The following is a 20,458-nucleotide window of genomic DNA, read 5'->3' as shown; positions in this document are numbered from 1 at the left end:
AAGCCCTCAAAGATAAAGTGACTCAGTGGCATTTCTGAGCTGACCTGGCGTGGGCTGAAAAACAGGGTTCAACCAGCATGCTGCGAGCAACCAAATCGGCAGGCAGCTGAGTCACTGCTGGTGATGACAGCAGCTCACCACCCAACCCAGCCCCAGCACCAGCCTGGGCCGTCAGGGGAGGGCACCTGCTCACTCCCATAAGCACTTCCACTCCAGTAAACCAGGGCTCATCGCTCCTCCTGGGTGGGGGGGGACCCCGTCTAACACTCACCGAGTCACTGATGGTACATGAATAACTCTCTGCTCGGCCATACCCGAGATTCCGTTCTCCGCCAGAGGTAAATCCAAAATCAAACTTGAAAGCCATTCCACATAAAGCACACCCATGAAAGCTCAAAGACTCTGTCAACTTGAAAAAAACCCCACTGAATAAAAGGAGCCCCGCTTCCACTCACTCTGGGCCGCTCTGTGATACAAGGGCAAGACCTTGGACCCCCCCTTCCTCCCCTGACGGCTCTCACACAATAACTGAGTATCACAGACACAGGGAAGAGTAACCAGGGGATTTTACACGGTGCAGTAAGAGGTGGTTGAAAGCCCTGTGTGTGCAGCTAAAACCACGATGATAGGGGCCGGTCCTGTGGGATCACCAGGCTCCGGTCTCACAGCACCAGCCAGAGTGAGAGAGAAGCCAGGCGTGTGGGCCGGGCGACACGTGGTGCATATACTGCCTCTTCTGTGGTTTCATCCAAAGAATTATTTTATTGTCCCATCATTTATATTTAATAACCAACATTAATATATCACTTATGTCTAACAACTGCTGTCGTCCAAAGGTAGCAGCTTGCACATTGGGTCACAGTTCCTGATAAAAACTAACTTTGCAAATGAGCTTCCAGACCTAAGAAAACCTCTGGTAGCTCGAAAGAAGCCTCAACAGGAGCTCTTCGTGGTGTCAGAGCTGCTGGGTTTTCCGGCCCAGAACCGGAAGCCGGAGCCCTCGGGGTCCTGAGCCCTCCTCGACCTCAGCCCCAGATCCCGAGGCCGGGGCTTGGCAGAGGGGAAGGGTCCCGCCCGGCGTGGCGCGTGGTCCAGTGCACGTGGGGGGCGGTGGGGGCGGTGGGGCCGCGGCCGAGCTCACGAGCCACCGGCGGGGCCAGACTGCAGGCAGGTTTGTGTTGCCTCGGGGCACCTCTTCATAATCGGCCCGACGTTATTTTTATTAAGGGCTGTTGACGGGTGGCTTTGTTACTAATTACGACTCATGTCTTTAATAATTACATGTGTGTTTGTAGACGTGTTGCCGCTGACTTACGCGGGCATGGGCGTTCTCCGTTTATCAGATGAAACAAGATACCCACATCAGAATCGAGCTCAGGGCCGTCTCCACACAAAACTGATGCGGGATTTCCTCTTTGAGTCCATCCTAAAGGCAGAAGCACTGGAGACTATGACTCCGCATGTCCTAGAATCTTCTACAAAGTAAAAGCTTAGAAAGACGGTTCCCTCACGTGAGTAAAAGATTCTGCCTCTGGAACACAAGGTGCACCCACGTCCCCACCGGCAGGTGCCTCGGCTGTTCTTTGCGGGGCCGGAACCCGCCCGGCAGGCTGGGAGCGTGCTCCCCCTCCAGGGGCGGCTCTGGGTTCCCAATGCAAACACGACTCTACAAGACCCAACTGCAAGGAGATGTTTCACGTTACATTCCTTGGCGTGTTGTCAAGCCAGAGACAGATCCGCTCTGAGGCTTCCAGAAGTGTAATGAGAAGGTTATTGATGATTTCGCAGATTTTGGAAGGTTTCTCTCAAATGGCACGTTTTCCCGCATGATTTTATTTCTCTTTTTTTTAGGAGCTCGCTGAAGTTCTTCTGGAAGCAAGTCAGGAGAGCAGGCTCCGGGGTGCATCGAGCTCTGAAGCAGCCTGTACACACGCATGCGGTTTTCAAGGCGCGAGTCTGAGTTCTGTCCTGGCGCTAGGGGTATGCGGAGCAGCGGGCTGAGCTGCGTGTGCGAGGACGCGCTCCCACAGCACACCGCACCCTCCGCTGCCGTTTCTGGTATTTGTACGTGTGTTCGTGCTCTTCAGAGGATTTCACCCTCTGCGTCCAGTATTAGCTTTTGCGTGAAACTGTACAACTTTGAGAGACCAGAATTTGTTTCCCTGACAAAAAAAAAAAAAAAAAAAAAAAAGAAAAGAAAAGAAAAGAAAAGAAAAAAAAAGTACCAATGCTTACTTAGGAGGGTTTTAGGTATCCTGAGACATGGATGGAGCACCCCGTGGGCCAGGCTGCCCCTCCAAACACATGGCTATGTAAGTCTGAAGGATTTAAAGTCAAACATTTAGGGAAGCCTGGGTGGCTCAGCGGTTGAGCGTCTGTCTTCGGCTCAGGACGTGACTCCAGGGTCCTGGGATCAAGTTCCGCATCGGGCTCCCCGCAGGGAGACTGCTTCCCCTTCTGCCTGTGTCTCTGCCTCTCTCATGAATAAATAAGTAAAATCTTAAAAAAATAAAATAAAAACAAACATTTAAAATTTGGTTCCTCAGGCATGCTGGCCACGTATCACGGGCTGCTTAGCCGCATGTGTCTGGAAGACAGTTCAGTGCTCCATGTGCGGGGTCAAGAGGACACCTTCATGGGGCTGCATGTGCATGCATGTGAACTAGAGATACAGAAGGAGGCCAGGGGAGACAGAACGGACTGTGAAACTGCAGAAGACAAGGGACAATGCAGTCTGCCTACACCTCACTAAGAGCTTACTACACGTCGTCGAGGTGTTTCCACCCCTCAGACTATGTGCTCCATGCTTGGGAGGAAATACCTCCCATTTTTCAGTTCCCTGAGCTTTTAAAGGCACATTATATGATTTACTGAAGAGTTAGCTGAGTTCTCAAAAGAATTCCTGTATGCGACTTGCCCAAGAAAATAGAAATTATACACATGTGGGTCCAACAACTGCCAACTGACAGCAAGTGTGTTGGAAAGGTCAGTATTTCTGGGTGAATTCAGTGCCTCTATGGCACCAGAACCCCTTTGCACGATGCTCCAGGCTGGGGTTGGGGTGACTGCAGGAAGTGGCTCTCTCAGTAATCCCACTTCCCCCCATTCTGTGAAACAGCCCTGGTGACAGCCGTCGCTTGAACAAGGAAGTGAAGGAGGAAGAGTGGCAGCGGGAGAAAACAGCGCCAGTGTGTTTGGAGACCTGCAGGGCCCGGTCTCTGTCCCGGGGCACCCTTACTCCGCGGTGGGCTGGACAGCACCCTGCCCCAGGTGCCGCCTGTCACCTGGCTGGGGCTGGTGGTGGGATGGGTGTGCTGGGCTGTGTGTGGAGGGGATGCTGGGACACATCCAGGAGCAGAGCTGCTGCAAGTCTGGCCCTCGGTGAGTGTAATTTCTGTCTGAGAAGAGGGGGGACTGCACGGAGCAGCTCCAGCTAATGATGGCCATCAAACAGAATGACTTCCCATTCTTGGGGAATCGTATGATGGAACAGAGCTTTCTAAATGGGTGAGGTGCCCTGGGGGCACCCACAGCTGGGATGACAAGTCGCAGGAGTTAGGGCCCCACAGAGGAATGGCCTTGAGAGATCACCCTGTGGTCGGATGAGGGCAGCACCGTCCATAGACCTGATGTCAGTACCTGCACAGGAAACGTATTCTCCCAACAAAGTGAAAGATGGTCCACGTGGCAATGAGAGGAGCCGATCATTCCCATGCCTTTGTGATATATTCAAAAACTAATGCCTTACTTCTCAGACCATCATTCAAATATCATCTAGGGGGTCTCATCAAGCCAGTGGATTTTAATGATGACTAAATCCACGGATGACTTCTTTAGGGGTGGGATTACCCTGGAGAGGCGGCAAACGTGCTTGTGTTTGATCCCACCTGGCGCACACTTGGCCCCGAAGAACAGCCTGAATAACAACTCAGTCTGATTTGAAATGCCAGATCACAAAGCGACTCCTCGCTGTAAAATGTGGATGTGAACCTAAATTTTGCACCTGTGGGGAACCCTGTGAGCCAGATCTGAGTTCTGGGAGAAGTCCAGGGAGGAGCCTTTCCCAGGCCACCCATAGATGAAAGGCAGGTTTTCAGGATGACTGTGGTTTGCTAGGTCTTCAACATTTCAAGTAACTCGTCGCTTGATGTCACTCGTTTTGGAAAACATGCAAGTATGCCAGGACGGGCTGTGGGTTGTCTTTATTTGTAATGATTCTAACCAGCAATGCCCTCTGCTTTCAGAGGAGAAAAAAAAATCATGAGACTTTAAGTTCATCCCCAAGAGAACTGATGGCAGTGTTAAAATAAAAAAAAAATTAAAAAACCCAAAACCAACAAAGTTGAGAATTCAGATACTAAGAAATAGTTCAAGGGCACTGGAAATCCTACTTCCTTAAGGTAGGTAGGAAATTGGGGAGCAGGGAAATGCAAAGTTCCATGCTGAATGAGACAAAAACCCAGGGCAGCCTACGTAACATATGTGGTCTCTATCCTGAGCACCTGTTGCATGTGGACCCTGTCCCCGGGGTCTGTCACCCATGGATCTTATTCTGTGGGCACAACAAGTTTGGACCCTATCCTGGGGGCCCATCACCAACGGATCCTATTCAGTGGACACATCAGTTAAGGACCCTATTCCAAGGGCCTGCTGCAAATGGACAGTTTCTCCAGAGGGACAGTCGGTCTAACACCTTTTATTCAAGCTGAGGAAAGGTAACAAATCCCCATGCTAGCCAGGTCTCAGGTGTCTTGTCTCCCTGTGCCGGCTTCCCTACCTTGCTCCCAAGTGCCATCCACCAGACATAGCCTCCCCAAAGGCAGGGGAGTCTATTTTTAGCCTGTGGAACTGGTTTCTTCCTGGAGCCTCTGTGGGTGGAGTCTGCGGAGAGCCCTCTGAGTCTGGGCCCAGAGCCTGGGGCCTTGGGCAGCAGGCGCAGGTGTCCTTTGGATCTGCCTGGGCAGCTGGGATGCATCCTTCCTGGCTCTGCCAAGTCACAAGGTAACCATGGCCTGGCTGATGAAGTGCTGAGCAACTACTGAGCCAGTACTACATGCCAACCAAACTCTCCCTGGACTCAAGAACACAGGGTCACAGAGGCATGTGAGAGGTTTCTCTGTGTCTGAAGAAGGGGAATGATTTACAGGAAGGTCACCAGACTCCTTTCATAGCTGGGGTCTCTCTTGCTCCCGCTCCCCCTGGGATACTCTGCTTTGTGCTGGGGCTGCAGAAACAGGCTGTCAGTCATCATGCTACCTGGCCGTGCATCCTGCTCCACCTATAACCAGCCGTGCAAGGTTGGAAAGGGGGTCTTCTCTCTGTCCAAGCTATCTCTTCTGTGATGCCGCCACCTCCTGCATCCTAACCTGTCTTCTTCAGGAAGGGAGGGAAAGTAGTGAGAAGACTGCAAGGTGCTGGGTCACAGGAAGAAAGCTGGCTGTGTCTCCTTCCCTTGGGAGCCAGGCTGGAGCGGGAAGTCATGGCAACCCAGAGGTGCTGCAGGTCCCAGGTGGGATGCAGGAGGCGAGGGGTAGGAAGGCAGGGGAGCAGCTCGTGCATGAGGCAGGGTTGTGGGGGAATGGAGGTGACTCTGCCCTGCATCTACCCTCCCCATTAACAGGCCGACCTGGCCCCGACACCAACAACAGCTGTCCTGTGACCTTCCCACGAGTCAAAGTTTGCATCACGGAACTGCCTGCAGAAACATACAGAATGGCCAACAGTCGGGCAGGAGCTCACACCATATTATTCTTCTCTGGTGCATGCCTAAATGCCGGGTAACATCTCAAACACTCACTCAGAAACATGTCAAACCCTTTTCCATCCAGTTACAAAAAAAGCCCAAAATTTAAAGAGATTTTACATATAACAACCATCTGCAGGAACCAGTGTTCTTAAATTCCCAACTTTTAAAATCATCCAAATGGTAACCACCAGCTCTTGGACAACAGGAGCGCAAGTATAGGCTTTCCTGCTGCTCAACAATCTCATTTTGGGAGAATCACACAAATTAAAAGAGTGTTTCACAGCCTTATCACGTCAGACAACAAGGAAGACATGAAAGCTACAGAGCAGTTTTTAAAACTGGAGCCTCAGATCCATCCTTACAAGACTTGCACTCCCCTGGTGCTGATGGGTGGGAACTCCCTGCCAGGGGCCCATCTCCACTTTCACTTCTGGTGGAGATGCCGTCCACACTTCTGGGCTTCACAGCACCTGAACACACAGCTCAACGCTACTGCGCATTGTGACGACGACGAGGTGACCGATGGTATGGCTGAAGTTCTAAAAATTAACAAGTCATCCCCCTGTTCAGCATTGACTAGAGTTGCTTACGTACTTACAAAATACATAAATCAGCCCTCTTTTAGCAGGAAGGGGGGAATCCAAACCAATCACGACATTATCAACAGGTAAATCCCTTCCAGTTCATCTTGGGCATGAAATCATTAGTCAAGAAACTAGATGACACTGTAACTAACTGAGATCAAATATGACCAAGGACAGTGTATCCTCACACGTTTACTTTACAAGGAGGACTTGAAAGCAAATTATGGCAAATCACCCCCCTTGGCTGATACAGAAACAGAGTCCAAGCACCGAGTAGAAGGACCCACGGCTGCTGAAGTCATTGCTATTCATAAAAACCACACCACAAGGATCCCTGGGTGGCGCAGCAGTTTGGCACCTGCCTTTGGCCCAGGGCGCGATCCTGGAGACCCGGGATCGAATCCCACGTCAGGCTCCCGGTGCATGGAGCCTGCTTCTCCCTCTGCCTGTGTCTCTGCCTCTCTCTCTCTCTCTGTGACTATCAGAAAAAAAAAAAAAAAAAAACACACCACAGACCACGGTTCAGGGGGTGTCACGGCTATGGCCAAGTCAGTGCCATGAATTGCATATGGAAGCACATCCATGTACAGGTGGTGGTGGAGGTCCTCCAACCTCAGTGCAGCACCGTGGGCCAGCACCATCGTCTTGAGCTGGGACACACGTAAGGTGAAGTTGAGGTAAAGTATCAAAGGCACAGAGTGATTTCCCTTCCCTGTCCCCACAATCAGGGCACATTCAACGTCAGCCCTGCTTTCTCATCATCTGAAATGACCCCCTAGTGGTAGAGGAAGCCCTGGACAGAGCATGAGGCAACCAGGGGCCTGGGAGTGGCAGGCTCGTTGAGGTTGCCCCCCCTGGAGTGGGTGGGGAGGAAAAGGCTGCCAGGGGCATCTAGGGCTATGCAGAGAACCTGCATCAAGAAAGAACCGAGGGCTGAAAACTGAGGTGGATGCCATGCTGGAAACATAAGGATGACGACTTTGACAACCCTGGAAGGATGCCGACCGTTTCTATGTGCATTTTCCCCTTTGGCTTATCTGTACCTTCCAAACAGGTTGAACAAGCAACGGTGGGGACGGTGGGGGCAGGGACAGGAGGCAGGCGCCCCTAGCAGGCCAGCACGACAAGCCTGTAGCGGCCCGGGGTCTGGGCTGAGGCACACAGGTCGTGGTCTGTGTGCAAGGCCCACTCTAGACGTTTCTGAGGCTGCAGGTAACACCCCAATCATTTTAGCGGGAAACCCTGGCAGCCACAGTACATGTCAGGAGGATTATGTTCAATGACAAAACTGAATTGTGTCTGAGGGAGTTTCTGAGCCAGGCTGACTTCTTACCTTGTTGCTCTTCTCCGCACTTAACTCCCGCTTTCCCACGTGGTTTCCCATCCTGGACCGCCGAGCTCGTCAGAAGCTGCAAGAAAAACAGAAGGCATTGGCCTTAAAGCTAGTACTCTCAGAATTTTCTACATTGTCATCCATCAGAGCAATAGTCCTGTGACAACAACTGGCTCATTTCTGAGAAGAGAAAACCAAAATCTTCCAAATCGAGAGACATCAGAAGCCTTCTTAGCGCAGGCCTGTTGGCCTCCGGTTGCAAGCAAACACAAGCAGGTGGGACTGCTGCCGGTACCCACGCTCTGCTCAATACCAAAGACCCTTCCGCATGTGTCCTCATCCTGGACGATGGGCCCGAGTCCAGCACTCTCGCAGACAGTGTCCACCCCACGGCACGCACACAGGGGCCTCCCACCTCCCCAGCTGTGGTGAGGCGTGCTGAGAGGCACAACGGGGTGACACTCCTGGAAATGAAAGGCAGACTACTGGGCTTGCTGTTCAGAGAATTTCGGGAGCACAGAAATGGCAAGGGCAGACTAGAGACTGCTTATCACACAAGTATCCCAGGAATCTGCAGAATTTGCAAGGAAGATAAAGTTGGATTAAAAAAGCATCTGATCTTCATCTGCTTTTTCTAACATAAACTTTAGCAGCAAATTCATGATTTCTCCTGCCAAAGGCACAATACAGGAGAATTTAGCCAAACTCATACTACACCAATCGCTTATCCACTCTCATCCGTGGATGTGTGTGAACCACCAGGACCACTCGCTCCGTCACCATTGACCATTGCCTGGCTTCAGGTGCCAGTCTTAAGGGACAGTTACAAAGCATCACTGTCCATGAGGAACTCTTTTTAAAGAACATGTGAAAGCCAACTCTGTGCTGAACATGAAACTGCTTTCCTTGAAAGATAAAAAATGAATTGTCTTCTAAAAATGGGGAGGATTTCTAAAACATTACATTTGCCTGGATAAAAGGCAAGCCTTGCCCCCCAAGAGGCACTCCTCAGGAAAAGGGGAAACACTTCAAATCTGAATTTTTCCAAAGTCTCCCATAGAACCAGGCACCTCTGAGTGTCCGTGAAGGATGCCTTTGCCTTTGATTTGTCAAGATTAACTGATCATATAATCCTGGTCATGAGGACTCCAACCAATGGTGGGATGGGTGAGAAAGAAGCAATGACAGTTTCGAGCATCGCCTCCCAGGGTGTATGTGTGTACGTGAGCAGTTACATAGTGGAGACCGTGAACAGCCAACCACATGTGGAGAGAACACCCTTCCTTCCCCAAAATTTGTAAATGGAAGTCGGGGAAGGGGACTTCCCTTCCTTCTCACATGTCCAGTGAGAGCCTGGGAAGAGAAAGATAGTAGTAGTAATGAGTTCCGGTAAAATCAAAGACATAGCTCGAGGAGCGATGAAACATCACTAGCAGAACAATCACTAGCATGAATTCCTCGTGTTTCATGCATGAGACCAAAAAACCCCAGTGTTTAAGAATGTACACTTGTAAAGATGCAAGTCTACCTTTGCAGATAATTTCAGCCTCCAATGTGATTCTATCATCTATCTACCAATTTATTTAAAGTGGCCATCACAGAAACTCACATGGGAAAAATGGAGGTTTGGGTGCACATGGTGCTCTACTTGATGGCACAGAAGGGGGAAGAGAGAACTTGTTTTTGTCCTCTTGGGGTCTATACAATGGTCACATGATAGTGTGTGGGTGTTCCCCCAGGAGACACAGGTCTGAATGCAGGTTAGAACACCTGCCCCTCTCTTTGACGCCATGTAAGGTTTTAACTAAATATCAAGAACTTGTAAGATGTATAGGATACACAGAATAACAATGCAGTAAACATCTGTGGATCTCCCCTGCCTCCATTTTAGAGATAACAACTGGTTATGCAAAACTAAACATGGGTAATAACAAATATTGTTAGAATGTCTATAGTACCCAGAGCAATCTACAGATTTAATGCAATCCCTCTCAAAACACAAATAGCCTTTTTCACAGAACTAGAACAACTGATCCTAAAATTTTTATGGACCCACAAAGACTCTGGATGGCCAAAGCAACCTTGAAAAAGAAAAACAAAACTGGAGACGTCACAAGCCCAGATTTTGAGATAAACCACAAAGCCATAATAATCAAAGCCATAGGTTTCTGGCACAGAAACAGACACATAGATCACGGGGAAATGGAACAGAAAGCCCAGAAATAAAACCAGGATTATATGATCAGTTAATCTCGACAAATCAAATCTTGACAAGAAGATGTAATGGGGAAAAGACAGGCTCTTCAACAAATGGTGTTGGGAAAACTGGCTGGCTCCATGCAAAAGAATGAAACTGGACCACTTTATTACACCATACACAAAAATAAAATGGATTAAAGACCTAAATGTGAGACCTGAAACCATAAAAAACCTAGAAGAGAGCTACAGGCAGTAATATCTCTGACACTGGCTGTAGAAACATGTTTCTTGATATATCTCCTATGGCGAGGGAAAGAAAAGCTAAAATAAACAATTAGAACTACATCAAAACAAAAAGCTTCTGCACAGAGAAGGAAACAATCAACAAAACTAAAAGACAACCTAAGGACATTTGCAAATGACATATCTGATAAAGGATTAGTATCCAAAATAAATAAAGAACTGATATAACTCAACACTGAAAAAAAAACAAATAATCTAATTACAAAATGGGCAGATGAGTAGACATTTTTCCAAAGAAGACATTCAGATGGCCAACAGGTGCATGAAAAGATGCTCAATATCACTCATCACCAGGGAAATACAAATTAAAGCCACAATGAGCTATCACTTCACACCTGCCAGAAGAGCTAAAATCAACAACCCAAGAAACAAGAGGTGTTGGTGTGGATGTAGACAAAGGGGAACCCTCTTACACTGTTGGTGGGAATGCAAACTGGTGCAGCCACTCTGGAAAAGTGTGGTGTTTCCTCAAAGAATTAAAAATAGGGCTACCCTATGATACAGTAATCTCACTGCTAGGTATTTACCCAAAGATACAAGATACTAATTCAATGTTTACAGCAGCATTATCTACAATAGCCAAATTATGGAAGCAGCCCAGGTGTCTATTGACAGGTGAGTGGATAAAGAAGATGGGGTATATATACAATGGACTATTACTCAGGCATCAAAAAGAATGAAATCAGATGCCTGGGTGGCTCAGTGGTTGAGCATCTGCCTTTGGCTCAGGGTGTGATCCCGGGGTCCTGGGATCGAGTCCTACAACAGGCTCCCTGCAGGGAGCCTGCTTCTCCCTCTGCCTGTGTCTCTGCCTCTCTCTGTGTGTCTCTCATGAGTAATTAAATAAAACCTAAAAAAAATAAAAAAATAAAAAAAAAACAAGGAATGAAATCTTGCCATTTGCAACAACCTGGATAAAGCTAGAGACTTTAAGAAACAAAACAGGTGAACAAGGAGAAAAGAAGAGAGAGAGACAAACCAGGAAACACTTAATGCCAGAGAACACACGGATGGTCACCACAGGGGAGGTGGGCGAGCAGGGGGAGTGGGTTAAACGGGAAGGGGAAAAAAATGAAACACAGGCAAAAAGAGTTAACTCCTTCTAAAGCCAACAACTTGGACTTTCGGGAGTTTCTTCTCTCTGAGCATAAAGACGAATGTTTGCACCCGGGCGGCACTCCAGCCCAGCGTTGGCTGCTCCGCACCCCTACTTCCACCAGCATCCAGCGCCCCCTCACCACATTCTCGGTTGGTATTAGGCAAATCCCAGAACAATGTTCTCTCCTTCCAGAAAACAAATCTCTAAGGATTTAACCTAAATCACAATTGTGTGTGTGTGTGTGTGTGTGTGTGTGTGTGAGGGTGGGAGTGTGTGTCAATATTTGGGGGCTGCTTGTGGACAAAAGTAGAACTATTTTTGAGCAAAGGGCGTTTGAGGCTGGAATCCAATGACAGACACCTCCCCCGCCCCCCCGCGCCTTGGAGAAAGGTAATGCTTCTTCCAAGCTGCTCAGTCCTGATCAAAACTTCATCACACTTTAAAGCAAAACTTGAGGTCGTCCTTGGGAGGGTTGTTCCTGAAATATGTAATCACTACTTAGAAAACTCAAGACTACCGAGCCCAAGATAGCTCGAAGTAACAAAAGTCCATGAAATATTCTATGAATGCATACAGAAGCAGTTAGATCTGACTGGCCTCTCAGATTAGTAGAGATCTTATACGTGTCATTTCACACAGGCAGATTCTCACCTTAAACACACAACGTACATACTGGCCAGGAGAGAAAGATGAGAAATACAAGGTGACGAGGGACATATACTCGTCGATCGGGGCTGTCATCATCCAAGCGGCGGGCACTGGCTCTGCTGGGTCTAACTGTGCATGTGGAGCCAGTAGGTGGGGCCGCAGGCTGAGAAGAACCAGCTGCAGACCAACAAGCAGGACGCTTGCAGGTCATCTTTATCCCATTTCATTTTTTCTTAAGTTTCCTTATTAATTTTTTAAGGAATCTACACCCAACATGGGGTTGGAAACTCTGAGACCCTGACCTCGAGAGTCACATGTTCTCCCGCCACGGCCAGCCAGGCGCCCCTATTCCATTCCATTTCTGAGATTAATTGAATTGAGACAGCAGGATTTTGAGCCTGTGGAATGCTGTTTGGAAGCCAGCTGACTCTGAAGCGTCTTGAGTAATCCGAGAGGTTTCTTGTGAAATAATAAAAAGGGGAAATGGAGGAAGGGAAGGGAGGATGGTGGAGCTCAAAGCAGAATGACCTCTGGTTTGGCAGGAGCTGCCACACACTGTTTAGGGGGAACAGCTCATTCCAGAGGGGACTCCTAAACAGGCCCCCGCGGTTACTGGAAATTTCCATCACATGTACATGAGCATCGTGCATATGTCAGCATCCAAACTGTTCCGAGCCAGGGGGCTAAAATTTGGCATATACCATTCTAGGTAGCAATCCAGTGTTGCTGGTGCAGACTTTGTGTTTCCGAGTTCACCCATACTGAGCAAGACTCCCAGCTGGTCCCTTGGTGGAGATCCTGAGGGAGCCCACACAGGCCAACCCCCCCGCCGCGGGTGGCTGGGGGTACCGGTGCCCCGTGGGCTGGGGTGCTTGGGGGCACAGAGGTGAAAACAGAGTGCCACCAGGTACTTTAACCAACCACATCCTACCGGAGTTCTAACTTTTTAAAGTGCAGACAAGGCAAGTCAGAGTTGGGTGCCAATCTAGGCTTGGGCTAGGGACACAGGGCCACGGGTTCAGCTCTCTGAGCCTCAGATGCCTTTAAGGCAGAAGGAAGAAAAGCCCTCTGGCTGTCCTGCACTGAAGGAAGCACACAGTAGGGCTGGTGAGGGTGAGGGTGAGCTCTGGGCGCTGCTCATTTCCATCCTCTGGTCCCTCCCAGCAGGTGCATGTGATCCCAGGAAGAGAGGACAGGGGCAGGCACGCAGCTGTAGGAATAAATGTTCAGACCTCTCCAGGGGCATCCACTCAAACCGACAAGGCCCAGGGCAGAGAAGGGGAGAGAACACCAGTGCCCCCGAGAAGCCCAGGAGTGACACCGTACAAGGAGCCGGAAACCAGAGCTCAGGCCCTGCAGGAACCAGCCCGACACAGGAAGTGAGGCAATTGTGCTGAACGGGGCGGTGAGAGAGCATGAGTCTCCCAGCCCGGGCCTCAGGAGACAGTGTTCCCCAACCTCAGAGGAGCCCTCAGATTCCAAGACACCATCCACTCTTGGTCAAGTGCCGCCGAGGGCATTTTTACAGGCAGTGGGGTAACGATTGTGAGACAGAGAAGGTCTTGTTACTGGTCTTCCTAGACATCGTCCAGAGCACAGGGACTCCCCTGAGCACCCGGAGGCCAGGGAGGCTGGGGCCGTGGTGCGGGGTCAGGTGGGGATGCTACAGCCTTCACGGTGCGGCGGGGGGGGGGGGGGGGGGGCGGGGCTCGGAACCGCCACCTGCTAAGTTATGTAATTACAGGAATAGCCTGTAAGCTCTATTCCCATTTCACAGCCAAGAGAGTAACGTTTAGAAGCCTGAATCTAGGGATGTCTGGGTGGCTCAGGGGTTGAGCATCTGCCTTCAACTCAGGTCATGATCTCACGGTCCTGAGATCAAGTCCTGCATCGAGCACCCAAAGGGAGCCTGCTTCTCCCTCTGCCTGTGTCTCTGCCTCTCTCTCTCGGTCTCTCATGAATAAATAAATACAATCAAAAAGAAGAAGAAGAAGCCTGAATCTAGCTTTGAGTGTATCAGGCCTTTAGGAAAGTATTTTATAAATATGTCTTAGGTGGAAAAAAACACACATTATAGTGGGTCTGAGATGTGATATGTTTCTAAATAATTAATTAGCACAATAAAAAGAAATAAGACCTTAACTGTAGCAAGTACCCTTAAAAAACACACGAACGGTAAGAACCTACTTCTTACAGACACTTGCATGGGGATAACAAGCTCACTAATGAGAACAGCAGAGATGACCTTAGTTCTCTACCAAGTATCTTACAGGAGCAACCGGTGGAAAGTGCATCATTTTGATCTGGGTTTTAATTCCCTGCCTGCTAGCAGCTGTTCATCATAGACCATCCTTGGCAAATCAAACTTTTCTCAGCTCCTAGAATCCCTTCTGTAGAAACGGACATCGTACTACCACAGGGTCCAGGAAGGTGATGGACCTGATGGCCACAGGCCCTGACCACACATCACTGACACAGCTGCCCTGTCTTCCCTTCCCTAGAGAATGGCTTGTATGTTACACAAGGCACCAGACCCAGAATGAGACCAATGGGGAGTTCATTCTGACCCCAAAGAGCTAATCTTCCACATATCGTAACTGGAAACATTTGACTGTCTTCTAATAACATCTTTAAAAAGATTTTATTTATTTATTTATTTATTTATTTATTTATTTATTTATTTATTTATTTATTTATTCATGTGAGAGACAGAAAGAGAGAGAGAGAGAGAGAGAGAGAGACAGGCAGAGGGAGAAGCAGGCTCCCTGCAGGGAACTCCAACCCAGGACCCCAGGATAACGATCTGAGCCAAAGGCAGAGACCCAACTTCCAAGCCACCCAGGCGCTCATAACATTTTAAATAAATAATTGCTCCATACTCAGTAGGGAGCCAGAGGACGATCTGTCCCTGTCATTGGTCCCTGGTGCCATGATCCACACATGTTAATTCAGAGCAATGTTTTCCCCCGTTTTGTGTGCACTTGCCACAGTGTGGGAGTGGCCAGTAGGGACCCCAGCAGGAGGCCACTGGCTGGGGGTTGGGAAGGACGGGGTGGGGTTTGCAACACGGTGGGTCGAGCACCAAGCCCACAGAGAACTTGCTAAAATCCACCTGCTGGAATCTGTGAGTCATTTCCAGCAGAGAGGGGTGTTGACACACACTTACAGGAGCGGTATTTAAAAATCCCACTAAAGGGGTAACTTTGGCTTTCTCGATTTTTAATATCAATTAAATGTCCTTTGCCATTAACCATAAATGGAATATTTGCCTTTCACTAGACTTTACAGGTCAACAGCCTTGATTGTTATCACTACTGCAGTTCCCACATCACCTGGGTCCTCATGGCCCCAGCACCTGGTCACTGGGGTCCCCAGTGGCACCCAGGAGATGCTGTGCAGACACATGCTGGGGGGCCAGATATTGGGATCCTGGGAATGGCGTGCATTGGTCACTCATATTGGCTGAGGAACCACCAGGCAGTCAGGAGCATTTCGTCGTATTTCGGAGGTGGTTCAACAATACGTTGTAGAGGAATTACATGTTTTAGAGGAACATAAGGGAAAGATGGTGGATTCGTGCATTTGCAAAGAAGAGGTTTATCTGATCTCTGAATTGTGGCAATGTTGGATACTGAGGGAAAAGCTCTAGAATTCAGATTGACAGAGTGTAGTCAGGATATCTCAGGAATGAGGTAACCTGATAAAGGTAATAAAACAGGAAGTGTGGGACACCTGGGTGGCTCAGCGGTGGAGCATCTACCTTTGGCTCAGGGCATGATCCCGGGATCCTGGGGTCGAGTCCCACATCGGGCTCCCCACAGGGAGCCTGCCTTTCCCTCTGCCTGTGTCTCTGCCTCTTTCTGTGTGTTTCTCATGAATAAATAAATAAAATCTTTAAGAAAAACAAAAAAAAAAACAGGAAGTGGGGAAATTTCCAAAGGGGCATCCTTATTCCCTTTTTGGGAAATGCTAACCCTAGACAGAAGGAACTCACCGGGGTGCTGCTGGCTGATCCTTCCATGGGAGCTCTTCCCCCACAAGGGAAGACTGCTAACCTAGGAGACCCCAACTTCCTGGACACCGTGCCCCCGACACTCCTCCTCAGACACCTGTGCGGTGCTCCCAACACTTCCCAGGCACATACCACCCACCTGTCCATCAACACGGCACACTGAGCACGGAGAGAGAATCGCCAGCCGCCCCATGCAACTTCAGTGAAGCCACACAGCCTGACGGAATTTCACCCAGAGCCAAGAGTGTCTACTGTGATTTTTCCAAAGAAAGGTCTAAAGGAAAATATTTAAAGGTTTTGAGGCAAAAGAAGAGGTGGGAGGAAGGGGCAGCTGTCTCCAGTTCAGAAGCTTGTTTAGGAAGAAAGTACCACTGAGCCCCAGGCAGGCCGTGACCTGTTCTTCTGACCTTGAGCACCTTCCCTAAACTCAGCCTGGGCTCCCCCTTGTAAAGAGGGCAAACGTACCCGCCTGACCGCCCAACAGGTGTCGGGAGATGCAGGGAATACGGCCGCGGGGGGCACGTGTCGGGGGAAAAGGCCAGGCTTCGCAGATCCAAGCAGATTTCCAGCACAAAAGGACACGGCCCCAAAGCCGTCCAAAGCACCTGAAAGGAACGTTCGGGACTCGCGGACAAACGTGTGTGCTGGACACCCGCCGAGCGTGCGCTCACAGGCCAGCCGGCTGCAGCCGAAGCGCCGTCAGAGCGGGGCCGCAAGCCAGCGCTGCAGTCCGGCCAGCGCGGCGGCCTCACCGCCACAGGCACTTTGCTGGGGGCAAAGAGGCAGATGAGCCGTAGCTCGTAATGTGTACGTGAGGTTCGTGAGGTTCGCTTTCGGAATTTTCTGCTCACACGTTCACTTTTCTGTGACGGGGAGAGAGGTTTTTAGATTTTGTTGCTCTTACGGGGGAAGAGGAAACATTCCCCGTGTGCAAACAGGTCCTAGGAAGTTGGCCTGGCTCCCAGCACCGGGCCCGCCAGGCCCGCCGGGCCCGACGTCACGTGGAGACCGGCCTTCCCGACACGTGGGGAGAAAACCCGCTCGGGACGCAGGGGGCACACAGGGCGCGGCCGCCCTCGCCGGCTCGGCGCCAACCGCGAGGCTCTGCAGCGGCAGGCCGGGCACAGGCGGCCAGACCGGGGGCCCCGCGCTGGGACGGGGCGGCCGGGGCTTCGGCGTGGAAGCCTGGAGCCTGGGCAGGCCCTCTCTTGCCGGCGCTCCCCCGCCTTGCCCAGAGGCTTCTGGCTCAGTTCCTCCTTATCTGTAAACCCAGGGTGGTAAATGCGACTTCCTGGAGCTGCCGTTAATCTTTGACAAGCACCTAAAGATAGAGACCATGGGTCAAAGGACAGCAAATGCCAGTAGGGGCGCGGCCCTCTGCGACCAGCCCCTGGGGCGGCATCTCCCCGCTGAGACCCGGCAGGGACTGTCACAGGGCTGCCCAGGCAAGCCATATGGCCTGGGACACCTGTGCCACGACCATATGGCCACGTGCATCACGTGACCCAGGGCACCGTCCGTGGCCATGAGGACACACACACTCTGGGGGCCGCTCGGGGCCAGGGCTGGTGATCAAAGGACAGAACAATGTTCCTTCGACTCCCGCATATCTCAGCCCACCTCTGAATGGCTCATAAATTCCCTGACACCGGGCGTGACAAGTCCTGATAGTTACGCACAGGGAAGAAGAAATGCGTCAGCTCAGGCCTGTGGCCAAAAGACTACGGTCTGAGTCCTAACTGCATCTCTTTCTGAAGATGCATAAAACATTTAAGTCCTAGAATTATCGATCTAAAATCTCCAGATTCCAATCACCAACCCTACATGGTCCTGTGGGAGACAGCAGATCTCACCGGCACCTTGTCTTCACTCAGGCACGTAGCCCTGAACCGCCCAGATTCCGATCCGGGACAAGAATGCTCTGCATGGTCATCAGCCCCGCCGGAGACATGGCTCAGTCCCCAACGGGTCCCACTGCTCACCCAGGCATGTCACCTTTTACAGGGTGGGTCTGCAATTCTTGAGATATGATGGAAAGATAAAGGGTGTGGGTGAGCGAGAGTTAGATTTACACAACAGAGAGGGAGATGCGTCCAGGAGAGCAGGACACGGTGGCAGGGGCCAAGGGTCTGGACTCAGGAAGTGGATAGCTGCCAACACCACATGGTTCCTACACAGTAGGAACACTTCAGGGCACAGCTTCTTCATCCGCTGCCCCTACACTGAGGCACGAGGCTACGCTGTGCTCCTCACCTTACAGATGGGGAAGCTCTGAGGTACAGAGAGGTTGGGGACCCCAAGTCACACAGCAGGCCCTGGCAGGGCAGACTGGCTTTGATCTGACCCCAGGCACGCACACGGCAACCTCACGGAAAGCCATCCCCACAGTTCCGGCTCTCACTTGGCCATGACCCGGACAAGGCACTTAATTTCTTCTACGAAAGGGTTTCTTGATGCATCGAGTCTTGGATTTACTAAGGAAATGAGCTCCATCCAAAGGTCAGGGGGGGGGATCCCTGGGTGGCGCAGCGGTTTGGCGCCTGCCTTTGGCCCAGGGCGCGATCCTGCAGACCCGGGATCGAATCCCACGTTGGGCTCCCGGTGCATGGAGCCTGCTTCTCCCTCTGCCTGTGTCTCTGCCTCTCTCTCTCTCTCTCTGTGTGACTATCATAAAAACACACACACACACACACACACACACACACAGGTCAGAGGAGGCACCTCGTCCTCCACTTCACACCTCATAGCCTTTGCTCTCCTGGTAAAAATACATTTGTGACGACTTCACCAGCCTCCACTCCTCACACCCTTCTGGGTGAAAACCATCGCAGAGCAATAGTAAATGATGAAGCTTTACAGGGATACATCATGCAACGAGGTCTCTTTTAAAACTGACTGAGGGGACTCCCAGGTGGCTCAGCGGTTGAGTGACTGCCTTCGCCTCAGGTCGTGATACCACGTCAGGCTCCCTGCATGGAGCCTGCTTCTCCCTCTGCCTGTGTCTCTGCCTCTCTCTCTCTCTTTCTGTGTTTCTCATGTGTTTCTCATGAATAAATAAATAAAATCTTTAAAAAAAAAAAAAAGCCTGTGACTGAAAAAAGGCATTTAAATGAATGATTACCAAGCTCCGAGAGTACAAGCATAGTATGAACACAAGACTGACTGCCGGAGCTTGCATTTTGAACTTAAGCTTTCCAAGAAGGTTCTGTGTGACCTTTGGGTTCTACATGGTATATTAAAAGACCAATATTTAGTACTTCTAGGTTGAGGCCTTATGATTTTCTCGCTCCACCAAAATAAGACCGTCAGGGACAGCGCTCTAAGGACACCCAGGGCTTTCCTGAAGCCCAGCTATAATATTACAATAAAGCACCTGCACCCTTTATACTCCTTACTAATCACAGCGTTTCCCGCTCGACCTCCTTCACAGAGCCTGGTGAGGCGTGGTAACTCCTAGAGGCAGAGCAGAAGCGACTGTAAAGAGGAAAAGGGTGCGATGGACTGGGTGATGGCGGGGGGTGGTGGTGCGTGGAGGAACGTGGACAGCAAACCTGGGTTCCAGGCCCATCTGCTGTCAGCAGCGAGCAGGCTTGCACAGGTCCCCTGGCCCCTCGGCGCCCCACCTGCCGCCCATCCGGGGAAGCATGAAGGTGGCTTGGGTCCGGCAGCCAGTGGCAGCACTCTGGGTCTGCCAGTGGTGGGCACAGGCTCCGCTTCTCATGCCCAGTGTCTTTACGCTTCAAACTTTCCCTGACAGGGTTTAGACAAAGCCGGCCACACTGTGTCACACGGCCACAGCTGGTCTCTTGAAGCCAGAGGCCACATCCAGGATGAGATGCTACAAAAATGCACTATGAGAGTATCTGCTTGGTGCCCAGTGCTAGAAGGAGCAGGGCAAAAAGAGCTGGACTCCCTCAGGCCTGTGGGCACGGACACACCCACACCAGTGAGCACATGCCCATGCTCGGCCAGGCACACGTGCACACTCCTCTCTGCCTCTTCTGAGGTCTGGGACGCTAGGGGGACATCCACCCGTGTTCTCCAGCCTGCCGTTCTGTACGGGGGGCTCCTTATACCTAATCTAACGTACTTTTGCCTCAAACCCTTTATAGAGTGAGACAGGGCACACACAGGCAGCACATGTGTGTTTGCAGACCCATCCTCGATTTATTTATAGCATCGCACCCAACCAGAGCAACGTGTGAACCGTGAGGAAGCCCGAGGGGTGGGCATGGCCAGGAGGACTAGCAGAGCTGGGGGTGAAGCTGAGATCCATGAAGCAGGTACACCAAAAGGGGGGTATGGGATCCAGGGCACCGAAGGCCCAGCAAGGGGCATAGACCCTGAGAATGGAAGCCCTTGCCCAGACAGAACCCAGGACCCCACAGACAGGAAGTATGGGAAGCACAGGTGGCAGGGGTGCAGAGCACACAGGTGGGAGCCAGAGTCACGGTTCCCTGTTCTCAGCTCCAGAACAAAACCTGGCTGCACAGGGATCAGGAGGCGCAGATGTAGCAAAAGGCACAGCCGCCCA

General features: G+C 50.8%; 1 protein-coding gene across 5 annotated transcripts in view; it reads right to left on the bottom strand.

The window, feature by feature from the left end:
• LOC129514547 (myelin basic protein) overlaps nucleotides 1-20,458 on the bottom strand; it is a 116,717-nt gene that overhangs the window by 86,532 nt on the left and 9,727 nt on the right. For all 5 annotated transcript variants that reach the window (XM_055333212.1, XM_055333209.1, XM_055333214.1 and 2 more), the window contains exon 2: nucleotides 7,664-7,739. In XM_055333212.1, coding sequence (XP_055189187.1) covers nucleotides 7,664-7,714 — 51 coding nt within the window. In that variant the 5' untranslated portion in view covers nucleotides 7,715-7,739. The remainder of the gene's footprint in view (nucleotides 1-7,663; nucleotides 7,740-20,458) is intronic.

The sequence above is a fragment of the Nyctereutes procyonoides genome, unplaced genomic scaffold (assembly GCF_905146905.1).
Source record: "Nyctereutes procyonoides isolate TBG_1078 unplaced genomic scaffold, NYPRO_anot_genome, whole genome shotgun sequence".
Lineage (NCBI taxonomy): Eukaryota > Metazoa > Chordata > Mammalia > Carnivora > Canidae > Nyctereutes > Nyctereutes procyonoides.
The sequence above is the reverse complement of the archived record's forward strand: the minus strand, read 5'-3'. Positions and strand labels throughout refer to the sequence as shown.